This window comes from Xenopus tropicalis, chromosome 7, assembly GCF_000004195.4.
Source record: "Xenopus tropicalis strain Nigerian chromosome 7, UCB_Xtro_10.0, whole genome shotgun sequence".
Lineage (NCBI taxonomy): Eukaryota > Metazoa > Chordata > Amphibia > Anura > Pipidae > Xenopus > Xenopus tropicalis.
The window spans coordinates 127,418,187-127,445,995 of NC_030683.2; the positions used below are offsets into that span (position 1 = coordinate 127,418,187).

General features: G+C 46.4%; 1 protein-coding gene across 5 annotated transcripts in view; it reads right to left on the bottom strand.

The window, feature by feature from the left end:
- Nucleotides 1–27,809, bottom strand: part of gramd1a (GRAM domain containing 1A) — a 99,044-nt gene that overhangs the window by 31,864 nt on the left and 39,371 nt on the right. Inside the window, exon 1 of one of the 5 annotated variants that reach the window (XM_031905433.1) lies at nucleotides 122–331. The exons of the other annotated variants lie outside the window; for them this stretch is intronic. Coding sequence (XP_031761293.1) covers nucleotides 122–165 — 44 coding nt within the window. The 5' untranslated portion in view covers nucleotides 166–331. Of the gene's footprint in view, nucleotides 1–121; nucleotides 332–27,809 lie in introns of those variants that run through there. 5 annotated transcript variants of the gene reach the window in all.

Genomic DNA, 27,809 nt, shown 5'->3' on the forward strand with positions numbered 1-27,809 from the left:
ATAGGACAATAAAGTCTCCACCTTCCCCCCAAACACACCCAGTTTATTACAAGTCTGTGGCCCCCCAGAAGGGGTTGGTGGCCCCACAGTGTGCCACACAGTAATGGTGCCATAGACTCACCTCAGGAAAGTGGCGCTCCATCCCTGACAGGCCAGGCACTCCATGCTCTCTGCCCCCGGCTCCCCCGGCTCTGAGCCCTGCGCTTGGGAGACTCCAACATACAAACAGGTGGGGGGGACCTCCCAGGCCAAACCATTCCCTGACTCATTTGTCCCTTCTGTTTATTCCCCCCCCCCATTTGCATTTGTAAAGGAGCATTTGTTCCGCCACTTCACATTCCCCCCCTAAACTAACAACACAATTGTGCATTTCCTTCCTGTCACTCGGCTCTCAGCCATATATTGGGGTGGGGGGGTCAGTACACAGGGGGCCATAGACACTGCCTAATAATAATAATAATAATAACCATAAATACACATATTCATAATAATAACAATAATACACATGGACTGAGTTCTTTACAGCACTGCTGCACGGCGAGGCCTTAATAGAACGAAGCAGCAATGAAAAAGCATTTTGTGCAAATGATTCCTTTGTGCAACAGAAAATTAGGTGTAAAAATAGAGAATTAATTTAATGAGGTGATGATATTATCCCCTTTATCCTCTCTCATCTCTCCTTGTATTGTAACAATAGGAACCCTTATCCTTTATTTATTCTACAGCAGAAGGTGAAAGGGTAAATATACATTTGTTTTAGGAAGAATTCCCTTTTGTTTTCTTTTAAATGTGTAGCGAGTGGCAGAGGCACATAGGGATTCCCCTGTACTAAGCACAATTCAGCAGGAACAGCCCCCTAAGTTTGCTCATAGCCTGTACAGAGAGATACCATAAAACTATGGCACATAGGGATTCCCCTGTACTAAGCACAATTCAGCAGGAACAGCCCCCTAAGTTTGCTCATAGCCTGTACAGAGAGATACCATAAAACTATGGCACATAGGGATTCCCCTGTACTAAGCACAATTCAGCAGGAACAGCCCCCTAAGTTTGCTCATAGCCTGTACAGAGAGATACCATAAAACTATGGCACATAGGGATTCCCTGTACTAAGCACAATTCAGCAGGAACAGCCCCCTAAGTTTGCTCATAGCCTGTACAGAGAGATACCATAAAACTATGGCACATAGGGATTCCCCTGTACTAAGCACAATTCAGCAGGAACAGCCCCCTAAGTTTGCTCATAGCCTGTACAGAGAGATACCATAAAACTATGGCAGCATAGGGATTCCCCTGTACTAAGCACAATTCAGCAGGAACAGCCCCCTAAGGTTGCTCATAGCCTGTACAGAGAGATACCATAAAACTATGGCACATAGGGATTCCCCTGTACTAAGCACAATTCAGGCAGGAACAGCCCCCTAAGTTTGCTCATAGCCTGTACAGAGAGATACCATAAAACTATGGCACATAGGGATTCCCCTGTACTAAGCACAATTCAGCAGGAACAGCCCCCTAAGTTTGCTCATAGCCTGTACAGAGAGATACCATAAAACTATGGCACATAGGGATTCCCCTGTACTAAGCACAATTCAGCAGGAACAGCCCCCTAAGTTTGCCCATAGCCTGTACAGAGAGATACCATAAAACTATGGCAGCATAGGGATTCCCCTGTACTAAGCACAATTCAGCAGGAACAGCCCCCTAAGTTTGCTCATAGCCTGTACAGAGAGATACCATAAAACTATGGCACATAGGGATTCCCCTGTACTAAGCACAATTCAGCAGGAACAGCCCCCTAAGTTTGCTCATAGCCTGTACAGAGAGATACCATAAAACTATGGCACATAGGGATTCCCCTGTACTAAGCATAATTCAGCAGGAACAGTCCCCTAAGTTTGCCCATAGCCTGTACAGAGAGATACCATAAACTATGGCACATAGGGATTCCCCTGTACTAAGCACAATTCAGCAGGAACAGCCCCCTAAGTTTGCTCATAGCCTGTACAGAGAGATACCATAAAACTATGGCACATAGGGATTCCCCTGTACTAAGCACAATTCAGCAGGAACAGCCCCCTAAGTTTGCTCATAGCCTGTACAGAGAGATACCATAAAACTATGGCACATAGGGATTCCCCTGTACTAAGCACAATTCAGCAGGAACAGCCCCCTAAGTTTGCCCATAGCCTGTACAGAGAGATACCATAAAACTATGGCACATAGGGATTCCCCTGTACTAAGGACAATTCAGCAGGAACAGCCCCCTAAGTTTGCTCACAGCCTGTACAGAGAGATACCATAAAACTATGGCAGCATAGGGATTCCCCTGTACTAAGCATAATTCAGCAGGAACAGCCCCCTAAGCTTGCCCATAGCCTGTACAGAGAGATACCATAAAACTATGGCACATAGGGATTCCCCTGTACTAAGCACAATTCAGCAGGAACAGCCCCTAAGTTTGCTCATAGCCTGTACAGAGAGATACCATAAAACTATGGCACATAGGGATTCCCCTGTACTAAACACAATTCAGCAGGAACAGCCCCTAAGTTTGCTCATAGCCTGTACAGAGAGATACCATAAAACTATGGCACATAGGGATTCCCCTGTACTAAACACAATTCAGCAGGAACAGCCCCTAAGCTTGCCCATAGCCTGTACAGAGAGATACCATAAAACTATGGCACATAGGGATTCCCCTGTACTAAGCACAATTCAGCAGGAACAGCCCCTAAGTTTGCTCATAGCCTGTACAGAGAGATACCATAAAACTATGGCACATAGGGATTCCCCTGTACTAAGCACAATTCAGCAGGAACAGCCCCTAAGTTTGCTCATAGCCTGTACAGAGAGATACCATAAAACTATGGCACATAGGGATTCCCCTGTACTAAGCACAATTCAGCAGGAACAGCCCCTAAGTTTGCTCATAGCCCGTACAGAGAGATACCATAAAACTATGGCACATAGGGATTCCCCTGTACTAAGCACAATTCAGCAGGAACAGCCCCTAAGGTTGCTCATAGCCTGTACAGAGAGATCCCATATGACATGGCATAGTACATAGCATTAGTACATACCTGCGGTGCTGCGCCAGTGTTACTGCCCCGGGTACAGAATGAGAGGAAGCAGGTTGGCCAGTGAATTGGGCTGCAGAACATGTCAGTGCGCAGTTCAGCGGTGCCAGGGAATCTTATGACTGCCGGTTCCTGGGAACCCGGGAGGTGCCAACGTTCCAGCCCCGTTTCACCCAAACCCAACGCCTTGTTTAGTAAGGCAGCCGCGGGGCGCTCTGGGCTTGGGGCGGATGTTCTGTCCGTGGCACCACGGGGGCCCAACAGCACCGGCCCTGCCAGAACACTTCATTCTCATCTCTTTTCATGGCTCTGACTTCAGCATCCGGCACCTTCTACAACTACCGCTTGAAAACAGCAGCCCTTATGGGGGGGGGGGGGGGTAACATTAAAGGGGAAATTCACCTAAAACACAGTTTTCCCTAATGAAGACATAGAGCTGTTACAGATTCCAATTAACCCTATTAAAGAGGAGGTTCAAGTTAACATTTATTATGTTATAGAATGGCCAGTTCTAAACAACTTTTCAATTGGTCTTCATTATTTATTTCTCATACTTCTTGAATTATTTACCTTTTTCTTCTCTTTCCAACTTTCAAATGGGGGTCACTGACCCCGGCAGCCAAACCCTATTGCTCTGTGAGGCTCCAGTTTTATTGTTATTGTTACTTTTTATTCCTTATCTTTGTATTCAGTCCCTCCCCTATTCATATACCAGTCTCTCATTTAAACCACATCCTGGTTACTAAGGTCATTTGGACCCTAGCACCCAGATAGCTACTGAAAAGCCAACTTGGAGAGCTGCTGAACAAAAAGTGAAATAACTAAAAAAACCTACAAATAATAAAAAAAAGAAGACCAATTGCAAATTGTCTCAGAATATCACTCTCTACATTGTACAAAAAGTTAACTCAAACTCCAACCAAAACAATGCAGTGAAGAAGAATCACAGAGCCTGCAAGGCATTGTGGGAATGGTGGCTGGAAGCAGAGCTGACTGCTGATGCATTGTTGTGTAGTCGGTACCAGCAGTGCAGGGAATAGCCCACATGATCCATGGAAAGTTCTAAGTTCTCTCTGCCCTGTTTCTATGGCATTTGTCCATTCTGTCTGTCCCCTTGTTCTCTCTCAATGAGCGACAGGTGCCCCTGAGCAGCTGCTCTGACATCCCTGCAGTTGCTCCCATTCACAGCTGACAGATGTAGGCCCACTGCTGCCCCTTGTGGCTGAAACAGGACTTACAGATGCAAGGAAATTCCCCAATGAGAATTCTACTGAGCAACAATGTGACTGTAAGTGCAAGAGAAGTGACCAATGAGAATGCTGATTCCCAGCACTGTGTCAGGCCCCTTGCTGGTACCTTACATATAGAGATAATGATGGCATTTTCCCGTCATTATATGGCACAGGAATCAGACATGGGGATAAAGGGACAGACTTGTTCAGTGCTGGGAAACTGTGCTTATTGCTCCCAACTCCAATTGCAGGAACAGAGAACAGGGAGCCGGATTTACTCACATCAGCTGGGATTCTCATTGGGGGATTTCTTGCATTTTAATGCCGTTTTATTGGGCAATATTGCTGTAAGAATACAGCCCTGATGTTGCTGGACTACAGCTCCCAGCATGCCTCCCCCTTCATTATATGTTACATTATTCTGGGATTTGTAGTCCGGCAACAGCTGAGTAAGGTTTGGTTGAGCCACGCTGTGCAGCAGGGTTTAGTTCCCCTTTAAGAGGACCCTGCAAGTAACATCTCCTAGTAACAAGGGTTAATTTCGGGGCTCCCTTGCATCCGAGCCCCTTGGCACAACACTCTCAGTCTGTCACGCCATAGGCGGAATTTCATTGGGTCAATGGCTCATTGTGTCAGGAACAGCTGAGGCCCCTGAAAGCCTCACACCTGCCACTCACACGCGGAGCAGCCAATCGGAGCAGACCCTGGATCAGCACTGCACTATGGGTATTAATAGGATACAATCCCCCATATGTAATAAAAGGGAACCAAATTTGCCCAGGAGCAGCAACCCTTAGCAACCAATAAGATGCTTGCTTTTAAACATCCTTTTAAACAGGTGACCGGTAAATGCTAGCTGCTGATTGGTTGCTATAGGTGGCCAACTTTGCTCCTTATACTACATAAGCCAATATAAGTATGAGTAATGGGTGTATATAACGGGCTGCAATAGGCGATATATGATATTAGCACCCCTGTCCGGGTAGAGTGAAAGCTCACTGGCCAAGGAGCCGCCTAACCTGCTCTCACATTAATCCCCAGGGCTGAGCCCTCCCCTTAGAATCAGCATTACAGCTGTTTATTCGCCAATAAAGGCAGATTTAACGTCTCTCTCTCCGGCCTAATTGTGTCCTTGTCCCCGTCTCTATGGAAACGGTTGTGTCATTTTCGGTAATGTGCGTGAGCCCTCGTATTCCCTAGATTCCTCGGCTCTGTAGCTTAAAGGGACGGCGTCTCCCATTAAGGGAACGTTCGCCACGAAAAAAACTCATCACAAGGCAACTTTGTTATCTTTGTTGTTCCAATCTGGCATTTTAACCAATACCTGGTTGCCAGGGACCAGGGATATGTTTTAACGCTAGAAACACTGTATAATAACAAACATTCATTTACAAGGTCACAAATAATTCAAATACCCCATCCCCAAAAAACACCAACTGCAAGGCTGCTACACGCTGACACCTATCAATCTGATTGGTGAGACTTCGTTATTAGTTACATGGCCAATCAGGTTGCTGATAGGCAGAGACTATCCCTGAGAGCAGGAGGGTGGGTCCAACTGTTGGACTATTGGTGTGTATTGGTGGTTTAAGGGGGGGTGTAGGGTTTTTTTTCTGGGTGGGGGGGGGTCTAAACCATTTTGTAGTGGGGTAAAAATGGGGTTCAAGTTTAAACCATTGACGGTGGGGGGCTATGGACATGTGGAACAAATATGGCGGCTCAACGTGTGGCCCTTCAGCCGCTGGCAGACATTATGGTTCCCTCCCAGACAGGCGGAGTCAGGGGTTCCTAACTAACCCATGCAGCTCCACTGATCATATAATATATATATATATACATGCCATCCAATGAGAGGCCTGTGCTCCATTTCTGCCCATAGAGATATATATATATATATATAGAATATATATTACTGCCCCCCCCCCCACAGAGGGGCAGTTATATGCATGGCAGCTAGTGGGGCTGTCGGTTGGTAACTGTCGGTTACCAAGGTGACAAGTCGTGCCAATAGCAGTTTAATGGTCCTGAGACCAGTCTGTAGCGTAGCCCTTATCCTGCCCCTGGTTAAGCAAAACAGATTTTTTAATCACATTATTATTATTATTGCTCAGTGCTTTGTTTTCCCTAAATGTCAGTTGGAAAAGGGGTGGGGCTTGCCAGAAAATGGATGCACAATGGATGTTCACCTTTGAATTAACTTTTAGTATGATGTAGAGAGTGATATTCTTAGACAATTTGCAATTGGTCTTCATTTTTTATTATCTGTAGTTTTTGAATGATTTACCTTTTTTTCAGCAGCTCTCTAGTTTGGAATTTCAGCAGCTATCTGGTTGCTAGGCTCTGAGTAACTGAGCCACAGAGCTTACGTTCCCTTTACAGAGGTGTAACTATTGGGGGAGCCGGGGGAAGTGCACCCTAGGGGGGCAAATTAGGCGGTCACTCTTTGCACCCATAACCCTCTGTTTACATCACTGCTTTTCTTAGTGCAAAGCAAATGCTTTATGTATTAAGTACAGATTAATCAGCTATATACCCCCCCGCACACACAAAGGGTTAAGTTTAGTTTCCCTCCCACGTTCTGTATCTGCTCACCCACACGCTGACTCATTTAAACCCCCTGTAACTCAGCCGCTCAGGGCCAAGGTGGGTGTAGAGACAAAGAAAGAAGAAGAGATAAAAGCAAATACACAGCGTGTAATAAGCAACACCCTCATAGGATGGTGTAATGCAGTATGGCAGCTCCTACCCGGGGTCCAACTGGGCCAGCGGGACACCAGGAAACAACCCAGTAGGCCCTGTAGCCCCTCCAATTTCCTATGATTTTCCTATTTGCCTCCTTCTTCTGACTCCTTCCAGCTTTCAAATGGGGGTCACTGACCCTGGCAGCCAAACCCTATTGCTCTGTGAGGCTCCAGTTTTATTGTTATTGTTACTTTTTATTCCTTATCTTTCTATTCAGCCCCTCCCCTATACATATACCTGTCTCTCATCCAAACCACTCCCTGGTTGCTAAGGTAACTTGGACCCTAGCAACTCTTTCCAGCTTTCAAATGGGGGTCACTGACCCCGGCAGCCAAAACCTATTGCTCTGTGAGGCTCCAGTTTTATTGTTATTGTTACTTTTTATTTCTTATCTTTCTATTCAGCCCCTCTCCTATTCATATACCTGTCTCTCATCCAAACCACTCCCTGGTTGCTAAGGTAACTTGGACCCTAGCAACTCTTTCCAGCTTTCAAATGGGGGTCACTGACCCCGGCAGCCAAAACCTATTGCTCTGTGAGGCTCCAGTTTTATTGTTATTTTTTATTCCTTATCTTTCTATTCAGCCCCTCCCCTATAAATATATCGGCCTCTCAATCAAGCCACTGCCTGGTTGCTAAGGTAATTTGGACCCTAGCAACCAAATAGGTAAACAAAAATTGAAATAATAAAAAACTACCAATAATAAAAAATGAAGACCAATTGCAAATTGTTTACATCATACTGAAAGTTAACCCAAAAGCTCATTCGCTCATTTTTCCTGTTTATTCGCCGGATAAACAAATCAGAGGCAAACAGAGGCAAGTTTGCCTTTAGGTAAAACAGGGAGGAACTTTCTGATTTGAGTTTCCATCAGGATCCAAGCCCCTGCCCGATTGGCCGGGTTCCACGTCAGTAGGAAATGGCCACGTCTCTCAGCGCAGAATGGGGCCCCTTGTATTTGTTGTGTAAACACGGTCGGGCAGGAGTGCAGTTTGCAGGTCAGTTTGCCCCCCCCCGTCCAGTGATTCCTACCCCCGTACCAGCGCTGCAACCGAGCGGAACAGAGCAGTCCGGGAACAGTGCGCAGGGAGTTATAGTTTAACCTGCACACAATCCCATCCAGCATTCCCCTGACAGTTTCACTCTTACAAACCTGGAACGTCACAGCAGGCCTGGGAGTCAGTGTCGGACTGGGGGGTGCCCCTGCTGGCCACATCCTCCGCACCCTCTGCTGGGGTCCCCCTAACCCCCCACAGGGGGGGGGTCATCTTTTTTATTATTTGTGGTTTTTGAATTATTTAGCTTTTTTATGTAGCAGCTTTCCAGTTTGAAATTTCAACAATTTGGTTGCTAAGGTCAAAATTACCATAGCAACCCGGCTTTGATTGGAATGAGAGACTGGAATGTTAATAGGAGAGGACCAGTATAGACTGGCAGGTAATAAAAAGTAACAATAACAATAAAACTGGAGCCTCACAGAGCAATAGGGTTTGGCTGCCGGGGTCAGTGACCCCCATTTGAAAGCTGCAGAGTTGCAAGAAGAAGGCAAATAATTCAGATACTATAAAAAAGAAAAAACGAAGACCAATTGAAAAGTTACTTGGAATTAGCCATTCTATAACATACTAAAAGTTAACTTAATTTGAACCACCCCGTTAACTAGGTGCAATCGGGGGAGGAAGGTCAGCGGGGAACACCAGGCAGCAGGTCTTGGGGGGCAGCCCCCCAATAATGCCTAATAATAATGCCTCCGCTGTGGAGTCAGAGCTGGGGGGGGCGAGGGGGTTGCGGGCTCTATAGAAGTAACATCACGTGCACGACGTAGGGGCCTATGTAGCACCTAAATGCACCCCTGCCCAGAGGGGTTTTTCCCGGTGTCCTATCCCAGTTTAACCCTTTGCTTTCAACAGCAAAAAAAAAAAAATTAGATTGTGGTGGAGTTCCCCTTTAAAGGCCCGGGGATACTGAAAGAGGAATGTTTACAAATAAATAATTGATAGTCGTCGGGGTTGGGAAAAAGATTCCCGGCCGTCATGTTCAACCCTCCTACCCGGTGCCTGGCTGATCCACAGAAGCGGCCTCTATTGCAATTGGACCAGGAAATGGATCTCCCTAGTACTTTTTATTCTCTCGTCCTAAAAGGGACCCAGCCCTTCCTTGTCCCTGCCTACTCTATCTGCCAGCACAAATGATACACTTCTATATAGAACAGCACTATATACAGGATAACACTGTTGCATACGCCGCTTTCAAAAAGACTGACAGCAGGAAGTAACCTCTTGCACCAACCACTTCCTGCCACATCTGCTGCAGTGCTTCCCTGACAGGAAGTGTGCAAATATTTGCTCTATAAAACTGCCATGAAAACCATGGAAGAAAAAAAAAAAACCCACACACATGCCTCAGGCAAGGGCAACTACTTTAGCCCACGGCAACCAGTGGGTTCGGCTGTTGATGTCATCAACAGGGCGGGGCTATAAATAGAGTGGAGAAGCTGGGTTGGGTAGCGTTTGGGGTCACGAGGGTTGAGTTTTTCTCGACTCGCACATCAATACACTGGGGGGGGGGGGGCAGTCATGATCATTCCCCTCTGACATCAAACAATGGGGGTAGATCTCTGTGACATCATGCAACTGACACGGGCACAACCTGTGATGTCATAAAACTGGGGGGACTAGGGTTGCCACCTTTTGGCAGATATAAAACCTGTAGGGGTGGAGTCATGGCGCTAAGGGTGGAGCCATTGCACTAAGGGCCGGATTTGAAGGGGATTTTCAGTTGCCTCGGGATAAATTGTAAGCTCTTTTGGGCAGGGCTCTCTTCCCCTCCTGTATCGGTTACTGATTGCTTTATATGTTACTCCTTGTAGAGTGTAAGCTCTTTTGGGCAGGGCTCCCTTCCCCTCCTGTATCGGTTACTGATTGCTTTATATGTTACTCCTTGTAGAGTGTAAGCTCTTTTGGGCAGGGCTCTCTTCCCCTCCTGTATCGGTTACTGATTGCTTTATATGTTACTCTGTATGCCCAATGTATGGAACCCACTTATTGTACAGCGCTGCGGGGTATGTTGGCGCTTTATAAATAAATGTTAATAATAATAATAATAATAATGTAGAGTGTAAGCTCTTTTGGGCAAGGCTCCCTTCCCCTCCTGTATCGGTTATTGATTGCTTTATATGTTACTCCTTGTAGAGTGTAAGCTCTTTTGGGCAGGGCTCCCTTCCCCTCCTGTATCGGTTACTGATTGCTTTATATGTTACTCCTTGTAGAGTGTAAGCTCTTTTGGGCAGGGCTCTCTTCCCCTCCTGTATCGGTTACTGATTGCTTTATATGTTACTCCTTGTAGAGTGTAAGCTCTTTTGGGCAGGGCTCCCTTCCCCTCCTGTATCGGTTACTGATTGCTTTATATGTTACTCCTTGTAGAGTGTAAGCTCTTTTGGGCAGGGCTCCCTTCCCCTCCTGTATCGGTTACTGATTGCTTTATATGTTACTCCTTGTAGAGTGTAAGCTCTTTTGGGCAGGGCTCCCTTCCCCTCCTGTATCGGTTACTGATTGCTTTATATGTTACTCCTTGTAGAGTGTAAGCTCTTTTGGGCAGGGCTCTCTTCCCCTCCTGTATCGGTTACTGATTGCTTTATATGTTACTCCTTGTAGAGTGTAAGCTCTTTTGGGCAGGGCTCCCTTCCCCTCCTGTATCGGTTACTGATTGCTTTATATGTTACTCCTTGTAGAGTGTAAGCTCTTTTGGGCAGGGCTCTCTTCCCCTCCTGTATCGGTTACTGATTGCTTTATATGTTACTCCTTGTAGAGTGTAAGCTCTTTTGGGCAGGGCTCCCTTCCCCTCCTGTATCGGTTACTGATTGCTTTATATGTTACTCCTTGTAGAGTGTAAGCTCTTTTGGGCAGGGCTCCCTTCCCCTCCTGTATCGGTTACTGATTGCTTTATATGTTACTCCTTGTAGAGTGTAAGCTCTTTTGGGCAGGGCTCTCTTCCCCTCCTGTATCGGTTACTGATTGCTTTATATGTTACTCCTTGTAGAGTGTAAGCTCTTTTGGGCAGGGCTCTCTTCCCCTCCTGTATCGGTTACTGATTGCTTTATATGTTACTCCTTGTAGAGTGTAAGCTCTTTTGGGCAGGGCTCCCTTCCCCTCCTGTATCGGTTACTGATTGCTTTATATGTTACTCCTTGTAGAGTGTAAGCTCTTTTGGGCAGGGCTCCCTTCCCCTCCTGTATCGGTTACTGATTGCTTTATATGTTACTCCTTGTAGAGTGTAAGCTCTTTTGGGCAGGGCTCTCTTCCCCTCCTGTATCGGTTACTGATTGCTTTATATGTTACTCCTTGTACAGTGTAAGCTCTTTTGGGCAGGGCTCCCTTCCCCTCCTGTATCGGTTACTGATTGCTTTATATGTTACTCCTTGTAGAGTGTAAGCTCTTTGGGGCAGGGCTCTCTTCCCCTCCTGTATCGGTTACTGATTGCTTTATATGTTACTCCTTGTAGAGTGTAAGCTCTTTGGGGCAGGGCTCTCTTCACCTCCTGTATCGGTTACTGATTGCTTTATATGTTACTCCTTGTAGAGTGTAAGCTCTTTTGGGCAGGGCTCCCTTCCCCTCCTGTATCGGTTACTGATTGCTTTATATGTTACTCCTTGTAGAGTGTAAGCTCTTTTGGGCAGGGCTCCCTTCCCCTCCTGTATCGGTTATTGGTTGCTTTATATGTTACTCCTTGTAGAGTGTAAGCTCTTTTGGGCAGGGCTCCCTTCCCCTCCTGTATCGGTTACTGATTGCTTTATATGTTACTCTGTATGCCCAATGTATGGAACCCACTTATTGTACAGCGCTGGGGGGTATGTTGGCGCTTTATAAATAAATGTTAATAATAATAATAATAATGTAGAGTGTAAGCTCTTTTGGGCAGGGCTCTCTTCCCCTCCTGTATCGGTTACTGATTGCTTTATATGTTACTCTGTATGCCCAATGTATGTAACCCACTTATTGTACAGTGCTGCGGGGTATGTTGGCGCTTTATAAATAAATGTTAATAATAATAATAATAATAATGTAGAGTGTAAGCTCTTTTGGGCAAGGCTCCCTTCCCCTCCTGTATCGGTTATTGATTGCTTTATATGTTACTCCTTGTAGAGTGTAAGCTCTTTTGGGCAGGGCTCCCTTCCCCTCCTGTATCGGTTACTGATTGCTTTATATGTTACTCCTTGTAGAGTGTAAGCTCTTTTGGGCAGGGCTCTCTTCCCCTCCTGTATCGGTTACTGATTGCTTTATATGTTACTCCTTGTAGAGTGTAAGCTCTTTTGGGCAGGGCTCTCTTCCCCTCCTGTATCGGTTACTGATTGCTTTATATGTTACTCCTTGTAGAGTGTAAGCTCTTTTGGGCAGGGCTCTCTTCCCCTCCTGTATCGGTTACTGATTGCTTTATATGTTACTCCTTGTAGAGTGTAAGCTCTTTTGGGCAGGGCTCCCTTCCCCTCCTGTATCGGTTACTGATTGCTTTATATGTTACTCCTTGTAGAGTGTAAGCTCTTTGGGGCAGGGCTCCCTTCCCCTCCTGTATCAGTTATTGATTGCTTTATATGTTACTCTGTATGCCCAATGTATGGAACCCACTTATTGTACAGCGCTGCGGGGTATGTTGGCGCTTTATAAATAAATGTTAATAAGAATAATAATAAAGTGGGGGCTGGCAGAGGGGCAGATTGGGGGGGCACTGGGGAGGAGAAGGACTAGTTGTTTGGCTACTATATTACTAGCTCGGCCAGCGGAATACTAGCCAGGAGGCAACCCTAATGGGGACACTGCACTATTTGGGTGAATTTCAGGATTCTTTTCATGATAAGTCGAAAAATCCAAATATGATATATTGTCCAGCAGCCCTCGTGCTGAAATAAACTGCAACTCCCAGCATGCCCAGCAAGCCAACTACAACAGCTGGGGAGCCTTTACATTTGCCGGGGTGCTAGTAATTGCACCAGTGTATATCCCCGGGTCAGGCTATAAATCAACTCGTTAGTATAATGACTGTAATTAGAGTTGGATTCTTCCTTTATGGTCTGAGATCTCTTCCAACTCCCAGTCCCCTTTGATACGGGGGGGGGGGGGGGGCTGTACAATAACCCAGTCTCCCCATAAGGGTTATTAGTGCCCTTGGCTTTAAATATAACTTCCTTCCGCAGAGCCGGCCCCGGCAGTATAAATAGAGAGACTTTCTTTCTGCCCAGTGGCCCCCGGTCTCCTCTCTGTATAAATAAAGGACTTTTTATAGTTTTGCCCTGTTTTTCCCAAGCAAATAAAGCAAATGTCATCAATCAACCAGCAGGGCTCGTTAGCCAATGCCATGGGTTTCATGGTGCCAGTGGCCGCGCTATGCTGCCCCCTGTGGGGCTGAATGGGATGCTGCATTCTAGGAAAATACATGTTGCCCCCATCATAAGGCCCAATGAGTGCGAGTGTAACCCCCCCTAGGAACCCCCGGCAACCAACCATACCCCCCAATGCAATAGACATTCCATGATCATGGCCATCTGCCCTGCGTATTGGCAGAAGAGATGCAAGCAAAGCATGCTGGGTAATGGCCAATCGCCTGCTCTTGAGCCACAGTTGCACCTCATATAAGAAGGGGCCGTAGTGGGTAATTACGGATAATTAGCTTCCAAGGACTAAGAACACAATTAAGCTCCCTGAGTTATTGATTTACCCCATCCCTGTAGGATTCCTAACAGCTCATTCTGCCTCCTGCCCCTTCCTGCACCTCCTCTTCATCCTGCCCCAGAGATGGCAACCCATGTAGTGCACTGCTGGCCATAAAGGGAGTAGCCATACTGCTTGTCCAGTACACAGAGCCCATCTATAGACTGGGATAATGTGAAACAGTGGTCTCCTCCAGTCTGTTATTCATCTGGAGCCTGCTGTATTTCTCTCTCTGCAGTTACCCGGTGGCACGCAGTAGCCCAGTTACCCGGTGGCACGCAGTAGCCCAGTTACCCGGTGGCACGCAGTAGCCCAGTTACCCGGTGGCACCCAGTAGCCCAGTTACCCGGTGGCACGCAGTAGCCCAGTTACCCGGTGGCACGCAGTAGCCCAGTTTCCCGGTGGCACACAGTAGCCCAGTTTCCCGGTGGCACACAGTAGCCCAGTTACCCGGTGGCACACAGTAGCCAAGTTACCCGGTGGCACACAGTAGCCCAGTTGCCCGGTGGCACACAGTAGCCAAGTTACCCGGTGGCACACAGTAGCCCAGTTGCCCGGTGGCACACAGTAGCCCAGTTGCCCGGTGGCACACAGTAGCCGCAGCCGATAAACCTTCCCTTCCAGCTTCAGCCAATCATTACAGCAGAGTGTGACCTTGCTCAAGGTCATTTAGGCTTTCAGTCTCTGTAAATTAGACCATAACCCCCCCCATGGGGCTGCCATACAGAATGTCTCTGTTCTACCCCCCCCCCCCCAGTGTAAGTGTGAAACGTAAATAGGAGGCAGAGTAAGGCCAATAAGCCCAGCAGGAACAAGTGGCTGAGTTACTATGCAATGAGATCACTAGCCGAGCCCACCTTAACGCAGGGCTACGGGGTCCCTCAAAGGGCAACTCCCCCCCCCCCCTGTAATCTGCAATTTAGCCAATGGGAAAGCATTTGCAGGAGATTAGTTGCCAGAGGCAATTTATCGCCGGAGCTGATAAGGGAAGCCCAAAAGAGCTAAGCAGGGGTGGAGCTTTCTCCTGTGCTAGGTATGTGGGCGGTGCTACAGGCAGGAGGCGTGGCTGTGTTCAGATATTTTATCAGGAATGAACAAATGTAACATACCTCCCAACATTGGAAAAATGTAAAGCGAACACAAAGAAATGGCGCATGTAGGGCGGTAACATTTTTGACCACACCCATTTTTGTGACCACACCCCCTAAATAATACTCCCATTTTACAAAATTTGCCAGGTTATTTAAAGTTTTAACACATTTTTGGGGGTTTTGGGGTCTCAGTTCCCCCAAGAGACCGGTTTAGCTTATTAGTTACAATTGTATCTCAGTGCAGGGGGTGAGTATTCTGGGCTCTGCCAAAAGCTACTTCTTTAATTAAGTTTGGGAAACTTTGTAATTTTTTTAGCATTCAGGGCAGGAGATCAAAGGGAAATGAGGGACTTTTTCGAAAGAATCTGGGGCTGCGGGCTGAGCTGTCAAAAGAGGGACTGTCCTGTCAGATTGGGAGGTATGATGTAATGACTGTGGGCGGTGCGACAGACAAGAGGCGTTGCTATGCTCAGATATGGATAGCACCTATGAGAACTGAACACCACATGTAATGACTGTGGGCGGTGCAACAGACAGGAGGCGTTGCTATGCTCAGATATGGATAGCACCTATGAGAACTGAACACCACATGTAATGACTGTGGGCGGTGCGACAGACAGGAGTGTAAGGGTTAAGCTAGGCTCAGATATGGATAGCGCCTATCAGAAATAAACACCACATGTAATGACTGTGGGCGGTGCGACAGACAGGAGGCGTTGCTATGCTCAGATATGGATAGCACCTATGAGAACTGAACACCACATGTAATGACTGTAGGCGGTGCTACAGACAGGAGGCGTTGCTAGGCTCAGATATGGATAGCGCCTATCAGAAATAAACACCACATGTAATGACTGTGGGCGGTGCGACAGACAGGAGGTGTTGCTAGGCTCAGATATGGATAGCGCCTATCAGAAATAAACACCACATGTAATGACTGTGGGCGGTGCGACAGACAGGAGGCGTTGCTAGGCTCAGATATGGATAGCGCCTATCAGAAATAAACACCACATGTAATGACTGTGGGCGGTGCTACAGACAGGAGGCGTTGCTATGCTCAGATATGTATAGTGTCTATCTATCTATCATCTATCTATCTATCATCTATCTATCTATCTATCTATCTATCATCTATCTATCTATTTATCTACTGTGTGCCTGGGCCTTATTATTAAGTTCTAGCAGCAGGATCATCAATGGCTGCCCAGTCGCTGATAAACAGATTGCGAATCCTACCATACCAGCCAGTTGCAGGTTACTACTTGTAGCAGTCACACAATAGGTTTCATTGTTCTCTATGTACCAAGCCACATGTACAACAAAATAGGGACCTTATAGGGTTACTGCTACTTCCTACGTACCCTGGAGAGCAGATAAAGGACAACAAGCAATGTTCAGATGCTAATAAACAACCAAAACAACTCCCAGCATCGGGCAGCCTTTGGGGGGCAGTGGGGGGCCATCTGACAAGTCTCATCGAGTTCCCCTTTAAACGATGGCTAAACAAGGCTTCACTTCTCCCTTTGTTATCAAGCTCAGTACACACAGTACAAGGAAACTGTAGCTGGCAGCTAAGTACTCCCCGTCCCCAGGCCCATCAGATATTGTGTCGCATATTGTCAGCGGGCATTTAGATGCGCTGAAACAGGAGTCCTACGCAGGAGATACCTCCACACAGGGTGTCGGTTACCCAAACCAAGTTGGCGTTGCAGAACTATCAATCCTAACTATTAGTGAGCTAAACCACATGGCAAATAGGTGGCTTTATAGATGTAAGACACTGGCTGAGGATGCTGGGAAGTGTAGTTTGTGGCAATTGGAGGTCCACGGATTTACCAGATTCTTCCATGGAAGTTACTAAAAGTTGCTTTTTCAAAAGAGCATTTTTTATATTTAATTGTGACATTTAACATAAGGCTAGACATGTCCATAGTTTCCCAGCTGCCCTCAGTCATGTGAATTGTGCTCTGATAAACTTCAGTCTCCCTTTACTGCTGCGCTGCAAGTGGAAGTGACGCCACCCCCCTCCCTTTTTCCCCAGCATCCAATCAGCAGAACAATAGGCAGGTAACAAGGTAACAACTCCCCGACACCTCTGTGCCTCCATGTTTCTATGCTGCTAATAGCACTGCTGGTATAGAATTGGTCCTATGGGGAAAAGGGCAAAACTGCTAGTACTGCCTCCCACTCACTATTTACAATAGGAGGTGGCATGGGTAGCTTCTTTGCCAGCTAAATTACCCTGTCCCATAACTGCCCCATGTGCCTTTAGCCTAAATTAGCTTGTACAATAAAGCATATATATACTTGTAATAATGGTACAGTGACACGGCCACTGGCTTTAGATTCTAAATCCATTATACAGTGTGAGGCAGAGGGTAGTGGCACCACAAATGCAGTGAGAGGTAATGGGAACTTTCAAATACATTATAATCAGCAATGGTTCCTGACACCAGAGACCCCCTTACCATTCCAAAAATTACCTGAAGGCTGAACTGAATGCTGGAAAAAGTTTCAGTTGCAGTGTATAGATTAAAATTAACTAAATCATGTGCTTTGCTGCTGGTTAACCCATGGGTCGGGCGGGTTCGGGCCGACAATGCAACATGCGGGTTGGTGCAGGTTGAGCCCTTTTGCCTCCCTCACCATCTGCAACCCAACTGAGCCCCGCTTCTGGGTCTGGTGGCATCTATTTATAGACACGTGCTTGCCCTGCCCCCTCAGTGATGTCATAGGCAGGGTGGCTTCGGGTCTATAAATAGACATAGAAGCTGCTGTGGGTGGAAAAGAAGCGACGTGGGTGGACAAATAGTCGACCCGCACATCACTAGTGGAGTCATTTTGGGAGACAGCGCTGAATAGGACAGCGGTTCTCAGCCTGTGGGTCGGGACCCCTTTAGGGGTCGCCTAAGACCATCGAAAAACACATATTTCCGATGGTCTTAGGAATAATTTTATGGTTGGGGGTCACCACAACATGAGGAACTGTAGTAAGGGGTTGCAGCATTAGGGAGGTTGAGAATAGGAGAAACAATAGCTTATCTAAGAGCGGTTGCATTGTGCAGTTCTGCCTACACACCAGCATAACAAATAAAAAAATACATTTGTTGGTTCCAGAATAAAATGTTACGTGTCAGAATGAATGATTTGCTGTGTAACAGTGCCATTTAGTAATAAAACCGACACCATAAACCACAGAATCCCTTGAAAGGCAGTGTAACACAAAAACAACTGTAATTGTGCTTGTAAACTGCGACTGCCTGTGGTGAATAGCATTACTTACTGTGTATTTATTCATCTCCTGTTATTTATATATAGCGCCAACACAATTGGCTGACTGTCTGTGCTGAGTAGCGATCAGATTATCATTCCTAGCCCTGAGCCGCTGCCTGTGGGGGGCAGTATACTAATTATCTCTGCTGCCCTAGAGCTTCTGCCTAAGGGGGGAATTGTATACAAAGTAGCTCTCTTTTACCCCCAGTAGCTTATAACAAGTTTCTTGCAGTTCAATAACTTACCATAACCAGATAGTAGATAGTTGCTTATCCTAATTGCCATAGACTAGTAAAAGGTAGCTATTGATTAGTTATCAGTTGCTGGACCAGGACCGACTTTAACTTGTTGCCCCATAAGCCCCCAGCCCACTGGCAGAACAACAGGGTCATATGTGAAGTGCAAGGTTGGCCTGGGCCACCGGGACACTGGGAAAATACCCGTTGGGCCCCAGCGGCCCAGTCCGACCCTGCTGCTGCTTCTCCTGGCCAGTAACGTTTCACATACACGCATTTGGCAGGGGTCCCTGTGGGTGGGGGGGGCTTAGGGGTGTGCGGCGGGGGCCCCTGCAGGGGATGCATCAGTGGAGGTACCTTGTGGGGTGCAGGGCCCTTCACCCCTCAGTTCGACCTTGGTAAAGTGTCCAGCTAATCCTCTTTTCTTGTTTATGGTGTCTGTGATTATGAGGGCTGATTTACAGTTACCCATAGCAACCAATCAGATCCTTGCTCTTATTTTCAACTGTGTATAAGACCGTTCAAAGCTAATTGCTGATTGGTTGCTATTAAAAACTGCATTCAGTTTAGATCACGAGTCCTTTTGCTCAAAGAGGAAGAGAGAGAGACAAGAATAACATCCTGGGGTTCAAGGTAGCAGGATCCAGACCCCCAGCACTTGAAAGGTTAACTAGTAGCCGTTGGTCAGATGTGGATAACAGGATTTCAAATATTGATCTCAGGGTTGGGAGAAGCTGCAGGAAACTCTTCCATAAGCCAAATCCCTCCAGTTCTGTACATTAACTGCCTGTGGGCCAGAGACTGCCTGCAGTCTTCCAACGGTTGCTAAGCAACTCTCTCAGCATCGTTTCACAGGCAACGGTCGGCAGTCTCTTATAAATATTCTTTACACTTTACATATTTATTAGAGAGACCGAGGAGCAGATGCCGACCGCACCGGTTTTTCTCTGTGCGTCCCTGCACCCACCAACTCGGCTGGCAGAAAAGAGAAAATAGCTGGAAGCAGAGGGTGTGACAGATGTGACTGAGAATGGGGGGGAATTCTTTCCCACCGAGGACAAGTCATTGTTTTCCTCAATACCAAATGTTTGAAAAGACTCATCTGCTTCAAGGAGAAATTACCATGACAAAAAAATATATCATTTCATTTTAAGTGTTGGAGGGGTTCGGTTCCCTGGGAATGGTACATTCTGCTGCACAGGGCAATGGTAGTTTGGGGGTTATTTCCCCTTTAACTCCTGGAGGCTTTGTGCAAGTTACTTTATCTTTCAGTCAGTAATTATAAGGAATCAAATTTAGATGGAAAGCTCTTTGGGGAAATGTTGTTCCTCTGAAGCAGGGCTGAAGGCTGAGCATCCCACATATCTCTTACTTTAAGTTCATATGGAAAAGGCTCCAGGTGGGACATCCCTGGTCTGCTCGCTCTTGTTATATCATCATCTGTAAAGGCTTCAGGTGGGACATCCCTGGTCTGCTCACTCTTGTTATATCATCATCTGAAAAGGCTCCAGGTGGGACATCCCTGGTCTGCTCACTCTTGTTATATCATCATCTGAAAAGGCTCCAGGTGGGACATCCCTGGTCTGCTCACTCTTGTTATATCATCATCTGAAAAGGCTCCAGGTGGGACATCCCTGGTCTGCTCGCTCTTGTTATATCATCATCTGGAAAGGCTCCAGGTGGGACATCCCTGGTTTGCTCGCTTTTGTTATATCATCATGTGGAAAGGCTCTAGGTCGGGACATCCCTAAACTACTTTCTTACTGAATTAATAACTCAAAGAACTGCAGGTGGGACATAATCTGGTGTTCTTGCTCTTTTTACATCATCATCTGGAAAGGCTCCAGGTGGGACATCCCTGATCTACTTTCTTATTGAATTAATAACACAAAGAACTGCAGGTGGGACATAATCTGGTGTTCTTGCTCTTGTTACTTGAAAGGCTCCAGGTGGAACATCCCAGGTCTGCTCGCTCTTGTTATATCATCAACTGAAAATGCTCCAGGTGGGACATCCCTGGTCTGCTCATTCCTGTTTTATCATCATAAGTATATTTTATAGGTGGGACATCCCTGGTCTGCTTGCTTTTGTTATAATGACATAGAAAGTCTGCAGGTGGGGACATCCCTGGTCTGCTCGCTTTTGTTATAATGACATAGAAAGTCTGCAGGTGGGGACATCCCTGGTCTGCTCGCTTTTGTTATAATGACATAGAAAGTCTGCAGGTGGGACATCCCTGCTGTACTTGTTCTTGTTATATCACTAACTAAAAGCTACAGGTCAGAGTCATAGGACATCCCTGACCTACTTTACTATGATGTACTACAGGCTGAGCATCCCTGATCTACTCTCTCAACTACTCTCTCTCTACATTGAGCTCAAGAAGAACTGCAAGTGGGACAACCCCTGGTGCTCTTGCTACCTCATCTGTAATGGCTGTAGGTGGGAGCTCTTTTTACATCATCATCTAAACAAGTCGTGGGACATCCATGGCCCGACGTTAAAAATGAAGCATCCCTGATCTTAACATTAACATCAAGGTAAATTGCGGGTGGGACATCCCTTTGTCTTTTGCTCTTTGTCTTCCCTGTCCATCGTAACACTGGGCCTATGGTGCTGTGAGCTGCATGGGCCTGGGCTGTGGTACTGAATAAATGGGAGACTAATTGTGGTCTAACAGGCCAGACGAGGAGACTGAAGGTCGAATACAGTCATAAAGTCACAGTTCCATAAAGCACACACTGTACCCGGCACACAGACTGCCAATTCTTCTGCTCGTTCCGCAAAGTGAAAGTGAAATGATATTTTTTGCCGAGGCCAAAACTCGCTGCTTCCCCCACCCCTGACATTCTAGTGGTTAGAGCCCAGCGAGGAGACGGGATTTGTTTGGATATCATATTTATAATGTTCTGCTCCGTGCAATCTCATAGAACTGCCTTTTAATTCCCACCCTGGGCCGCATCCCACAAACCGGCCGGCAAACCAGAAAAAGAGCCGATTTCTGGCCAAGGCTGTAATTAGTCTGTAGCACATTCTGTTCTGCTGAAACGCCCCGGCAATGGGGGGGCTCTGCTAACAGTCAAAAATGGCCTGCGAGTCCCCCCTTATTTATATTAAAAAGGGAAATCATACAGAGAAGTCGCTGTTGGTACTTTCCTCCCTGTGAAGCACTTATTTATCCAAGTTTCAAGGGCAAGTTGATTCAGGTTAATGGCACTTGGGCAATTTGGCTGCTGTTGCCCTTACACAGATAATAGTGGCAGCTAAAATGCCCCTGTCCTTTTTTTTTTTTTTTCCTTTGTCTTGACCACATTTCTGGGGTTTAGGGAGCAATGCACATAAGTGACTGCGCTCTCTGACTAGTTCAACAACTGCCTCCTCCATATGTCACAGCTATTGTCTCATATTTTGGCAGGCATCCTAATAAAAAACACTTGTATTATGTGTTTATTTGCCAAAAACTTGCTACTGGTTTTATCTCAAAATGCCACAGTAGCGACTGGCACAAAAGGCAGACGTATTGGCGATTTCTAAGATTTATGGAAATACTATCGGTCGCACAACATTCTGCTCAGCACATCCTCATTAATGCTTGCTGCAATGTTATTTTAAATTAACAAAAACCACAGAGGCAGCTGTTATTGAGCCAGAGAATTGGACAACACATCAGTGGCCCCTGTGATCCTCTGTGCTGAGCAATGGGCTTCATGGTGTTCGGAAGATTGGTTCCCTGGCTTCTTTCCAATGTGTCATTAATCAAACTGAGATGAAAGGAAACAAAGGAGGTTGCGTGTATTACCCTGTCAGTGCAAGGACACAGGGCAACTGGATATTCTACACTAGGCCAGCCTAGGGAGAGATGGTAGCAGTGTGATAATAACCTCTGGGAAGGGACTGGGGCTGTGGGATAGCAGGTATAGTAGGGAGAGATGGTGCCTATAGTAGCAGTGGGGGGATAATAGCCTCTGGGAAGGGACCGGGGCTGTGGGATAGCAGGTATAGTAGGGAGAGATGGTGCCTATAGTAGCAGTGGGGGGATAATAGCCTCTGGGAAGGGACTGGGGCTGTGGGATAGCAGGTATAGATACACCGAAAACATCAATAGGCAGGCACTCCGGGAAGTGCCTGCCTATTGATGTTTTCGGTGTATCTATACCTGCTATCCCACAGCCCCAGTCCCTTCCCAGAGGCTATTATCCCCCCACTGCTACTATAGGCACCATCTCTCCCTACTATACCTGCTATCCCACAGCCCCGGTCCCTTCCCAGAGGCTATTATCCCCCCACTGCTACTATAGGCACCATCTATAGGCACCATGTATCCATGATGACTCCCTCTGGCTGAAGGTCTGGGGCATGAGCACCTGGGCCCAACTATACTATGGGTGAGATTTGATTCATACCCCCCTTCTTATGAGCATATGTATCCCCTTTTCTTTGTTTCAGGATAGCAGGTATAGTAAGGAGAGATGGTGCCTATAGTAGCAGTGGAGGGATAATAGCCTCTGGGAAGGGACTGGGGCTGTGGGATAGCAGGTATAGTAGGGAGAGATGGTGCCTATAGTAGCAGTGGGGGGATAATAGCCTCTGGGAAGGGACTGGGGCTGTGGGATAGCAGTATAGTAGGGAGAGATGGTGCCTATAGTAGCAGTGGGGGGATAATAGCCTCTGGGAAGGGACTGGGGCTGTGGGATAGCAGGTATAGTAGGGAGAGATGGTGCCTATAGTAACAGGGGGGTAATAGCCTCTGGGAAGGGACTGGGGCTGTGGGATAGCAGGTATAGTAGGGAGAGATGGTGCCTATAGTAACAGGGGGGTAATAGCCTCTGGGAAGGGACTGGGGCTGTGGGATAGCAGGTATAGTAGGGAGAGATGGTGCCTATAGTAGCAGTGGGGGGATAATAGCCTCTGGGAAGGGACTGGGGCTGTGGGATAGCAGGTATAGTAGGGAGAGATGGTGCCTATAGTAGCAGTGGGGGGATAATAGCCTCTGGGAAGGGACTGGGGCTGTGGGATAGCAGGTATAGTAGGGAGAGATGGTGCCTATAGTAGCAGTGGGGGGATAATAGCCTCTGTGTATTAGTGCCCTTTAGACGTCAGGGGAAGTTTATAATGCAGAAGATCAGCCTCACTTCCCACCTCTGCCCCTAAGGACTGTAGTTGGTGAGACTGATAAGTGAAAATAAGTGATTTATTTGGAAAGCAGGTGGGGGTGATGCTGCGCTCATTCTGTTAATCAGCCTAACCAACCATTAAACCTGTTAAAAAATGGCTGTTTGTGTTGTTTATTCACTTGTGTTTAAAGGGGAACCATTTTCACACAATATAATCCTATACAACTTCCCGACACACACGTTCTGTGCCAATCCGATTGGAAGCGAAAGTGGAATTTTTGTTCTCTGGTTCTGACTACTGAAACCTGACGTTTCACTGGAATCTCTTTGCCCTTTGTTACCCCCATATTATATTGTGCACCCACAGTTCCCAGTCCCTAATGGGAATGGCTACAAAATGTCCATTTCAATGGAATCTGCCCCTTCCCATAGGGCTCCATGCACAGTGTCGGGTGTCTCCATACAATGGGTACAAATGCACATTTAATAAAGCGCTGCCCATAGGGAGTCGTGTTACAGAGCGGCCACACGTGCAGCCACCATCGCCCACGCTCCAGCCGCCGACTCACTCGCTTCTAAACACAAGTACTAACACATATAGAGCGATAAGGCATCTCCAAACCCTTAGCTGTATAAACATGTACTTCTGTCTGTATTACTGTCCCACACTGACACCCACCCACACTATCTGACCCCCCCATTGTAAGCAGCAGTCCTGCCCTGCTTTATGGCTGAGATTCTAGCTATCTGTATAACAGAGCATTCTGTCACAGTGGCACAGATCCTATCTGATCCCCCCCATTGTAAGCAGCACTCCTGCCCTGCTTTATGGCTGAGATTCTAGCTATCTGTATAACAGAGCATTCTGTCACAGTGGCACAGATCCTATCTGATCCCCCAATTGTAAGCAGCAGTCCTGCCCTGCTTTATGGCTGAGATTCTAGCTATCTGTATAACAGAGCATTCTGTCACAGTGGCACAGATCCTATCTGATCCCCCCCCATTGTAAGCAGCAGTCCTGCCCTGCTTTATGGCTGAGATTCTAGCTATCTGTATAACAGAGCATTCTGTCACAGTGGCACAGATCCTATCTGATCCCCCCCCATTGTAAGCAGCAGTCCTGCCCTGCTTTATGGCTGAGATTCTAGCTATCTGTATAACAGAGCATTCTGTCACAGTGGCACAGATCCTATCTGATCCCCCCATTGTAAGCAGCAGTCCTGCCCTGCTTTATGGCTGAGATTCTAGCTATCTGTATAACAGAGCATTCTGTCACAGTGGCACAGATCCTATCTGATCCCCCCATTGTAAGCAGCAGCCCTGCCCTGCTTTATGGCTGAGATTCTAGCTATCTGTATAACAGAGCATTCTGTCACAGTGGCACAGATCCTATCTGATCCCCCCATTGTAAGCAGCAGTCCTGCCCTGCTTTATGGCTGAGATTCTAGCTATCTGTATAACAGAGCATTCTGTCACAGTGGCACAGATCCTATCTGATCCCCCCCCCCCCCCCATTGTAAGCAGCAGTCCTGCCCTGCTTTATGGCTGAGATTCTAGCTATCTGTATAACAGAGCATTCTGTCACAGTGGCACAGATCCTATCTGATCCCCCCATTGTAAGCAGCAGTCCTGCCCTGCTTTATGGCTGAGATTCTAGCTATCTGTATAACAGAGCATTCTGTCACAGTGGCACAGATCCTATCTGATCCCCCCCCCCCCCCCATTGTAAGCAGCAGTCCTGCCCTGCTTTATGGCTGAGATTCTAGCTATCTGTATAACAGAGCATTCTGTCACAGTGGCACAGATCCTATCTGATCCCCCCATTGTAAGCAGCAGTCCTGCCCTGCTTTATGGCTGAGATTCTAGCTATCTGTATAACAGAGCATTCTGTCACAGTGGCACAGATCCTATCTGATCCCCCCCCATTGTAAGCAGCAGTCCTGCCCTGCTTTATGGCTGAGATTCTAGCTATCTGTACAAAAAAATGTCCTATGAGATGCTCATGTATGAGACAGATGGTAAATTTATATATAATTTTAAAATGAGAACAAAGGGAGATAGATAAATGGAAGCTGGAGAGAGAACAAGAGATACAGAAAGGGTAAAAGATACAGAGAGACAGACTGAGGAGGAGAGAGCGACAGAGATGGGGGAGAGAGAGAGACAGAGAAGCACAAAGATGGATGGAAGAAGAGAGAGACAGAGGGAGAAGCAGATGTTGGCGAGGAGGGGAGGAGCCTGTAGGTGGGATTACTAATGGTAGAGGTGCAGTTATAAGGAGCTGACAGTTGCAAAACTGAGTCCCTAAGGGCCCCATCCCTGGGGCAGTAGCTTTCCCACAGCAGGGGGGGCGCCGCTCTCTGCACTCAGAGGTTTCAGGCCACCCACGGGGGCTTACAAAGGGGATCAGTCACAGTAACCCCCATATTTGCAGACAAGCAGGGGCCACGCTGGCTGCGGCACACACGGCATGTACACAAGCGCGGGCAGATTTATCCCTGAAACCTGTTTTACTATAGAACGTGCCCCTTCTTGCTACACTCCGACAACTCACAGGTACATGAATCAGTAACAGCCGCCACTCACCTGCCCGCAACTCCCTCACTCCCTGAGACTCCCGCTTCTCTCTCACTCACTGTCAGGCCCCACAGTGCCCTCTTTATTGCTCTGTCTCTCAGAGTCATTTGGGCTTACAGTCTCTCATACTCTGGCCCCTCTATCTGACAGTCACTATATGAGAACCACTAGCACAGCTTCTCTCTATGAGAGTCAATTGTACTACTTCTCTCTATGAGAGCCACTAGCACAGCTTCTCCCTATCAGAGCCACTAGCACAGCTTCTCTCTATGAGAGTCAATAACACAGCTTCTCTCTATGAGATAATGATAGTCAATAGTATTACTTCTCTCTATGAGAGTCACTAGCACAGCTTTTCTCTATGAGAGTCAATAGTACTACTTCTCTCTATGAGAGTCAATAGTACTACTTCTCTCTATGAGAGTCAATAGTACTACTTCTCTCTATGAGAGTCAATAGTACTACTTCTCTCTATGAGAGTCAATAGTACTACTTCTCTCTATGAGAGCCAATAGCACAGCTTCTCCCTATCAGAGCCACTAGCACAGCTTCTCTCTATGAGAGTCAATAACACAGCTTCTCTCTATGAGATAATGATAGTCAATAGTACTACTTCTCTCTATGAGAGTCACTAGCACAGCTTTTCTCTATGAGAGTCAATAGTACTACTTCTCTCTATGAGAATCAATATTAATACTTCTCTCTATGAGAGTCACTAGCACAGCTTTTTTCTATGAGAGTCAATAGTACTACTTCTCTCTATGAGAGTCAATATTAATACTTCTCTCCATGACAGCCAATAGTACTACTTCTCTCTATGAGAGTCACTATTAATACTTCTCTCTATGAGAGTCACTAGCACAGCTTTTCTCTATGAGAGTCAATAGTACTACTTCTCTCTATGAGTAATACTTCTCTCTATGGGAGTCACTAGCACAGCTTTTTTCTATGAGAGTCAATAGTACTACTTCTCTCTATGAGTAATACTTCTCTCTATGGGAGTCACTACCACAGCTTTTTTCTATGAGAGTCAATATTAATACTTCTCTCTATGGGAGTCACTAGCACAGCTTTTTTCTATGAGAGTCAATAGTACTACTTCTCTCTATGAGAGTCAATATTAATACTTCTCTCTATGGGAGTCACTAGCACAGCTTTTTTCTATGAGAGTCAATATTAATACTTCTCTCTAATAGAGTCAATAGTACAGCTTTTCTCTATGAGAGTCAATAGTACTACTTCTCTCTATGAGAGTCAATAGTACTACTTCTCTCTATGAGAGTCAATATTAATACTTCTCTCCATGAGAGCCAATAGTACTACTTCTCTCTATGAGAGTCACTATTAATACTTCTCTCTATGAGAGTCACTAGCACAGCTTTTCTCTATGAGAGTCAATAGTACTACTTCTCTCTATGAGAATCAATATTAATACTTCTCTCTATGGGAGTCACTAGCACAGCTTTTTTCTATGAGAGTCAATAGTATTACTTCTCTCTATGAGAGTCAATATTAATACTTCTCTCTATGGGAGTCACTAGCACAGCTTTTTTCTATGAGAGTCAATATTAATACTTCTCTCTAATAGAGTCAATAGTACAGCTTTTCTCTATGAGAGTCAATAGTACTACTTCTCTCTATGAGAGCCAATAGTATTACTTATCTCCATGAGAGCCAATAGTACTACTTCTCTCTATGAGAATCAATATTAATACTTCTCTCTATGAGAGCCAATAGTACAGCTTATCTCTATGAGAGCCAC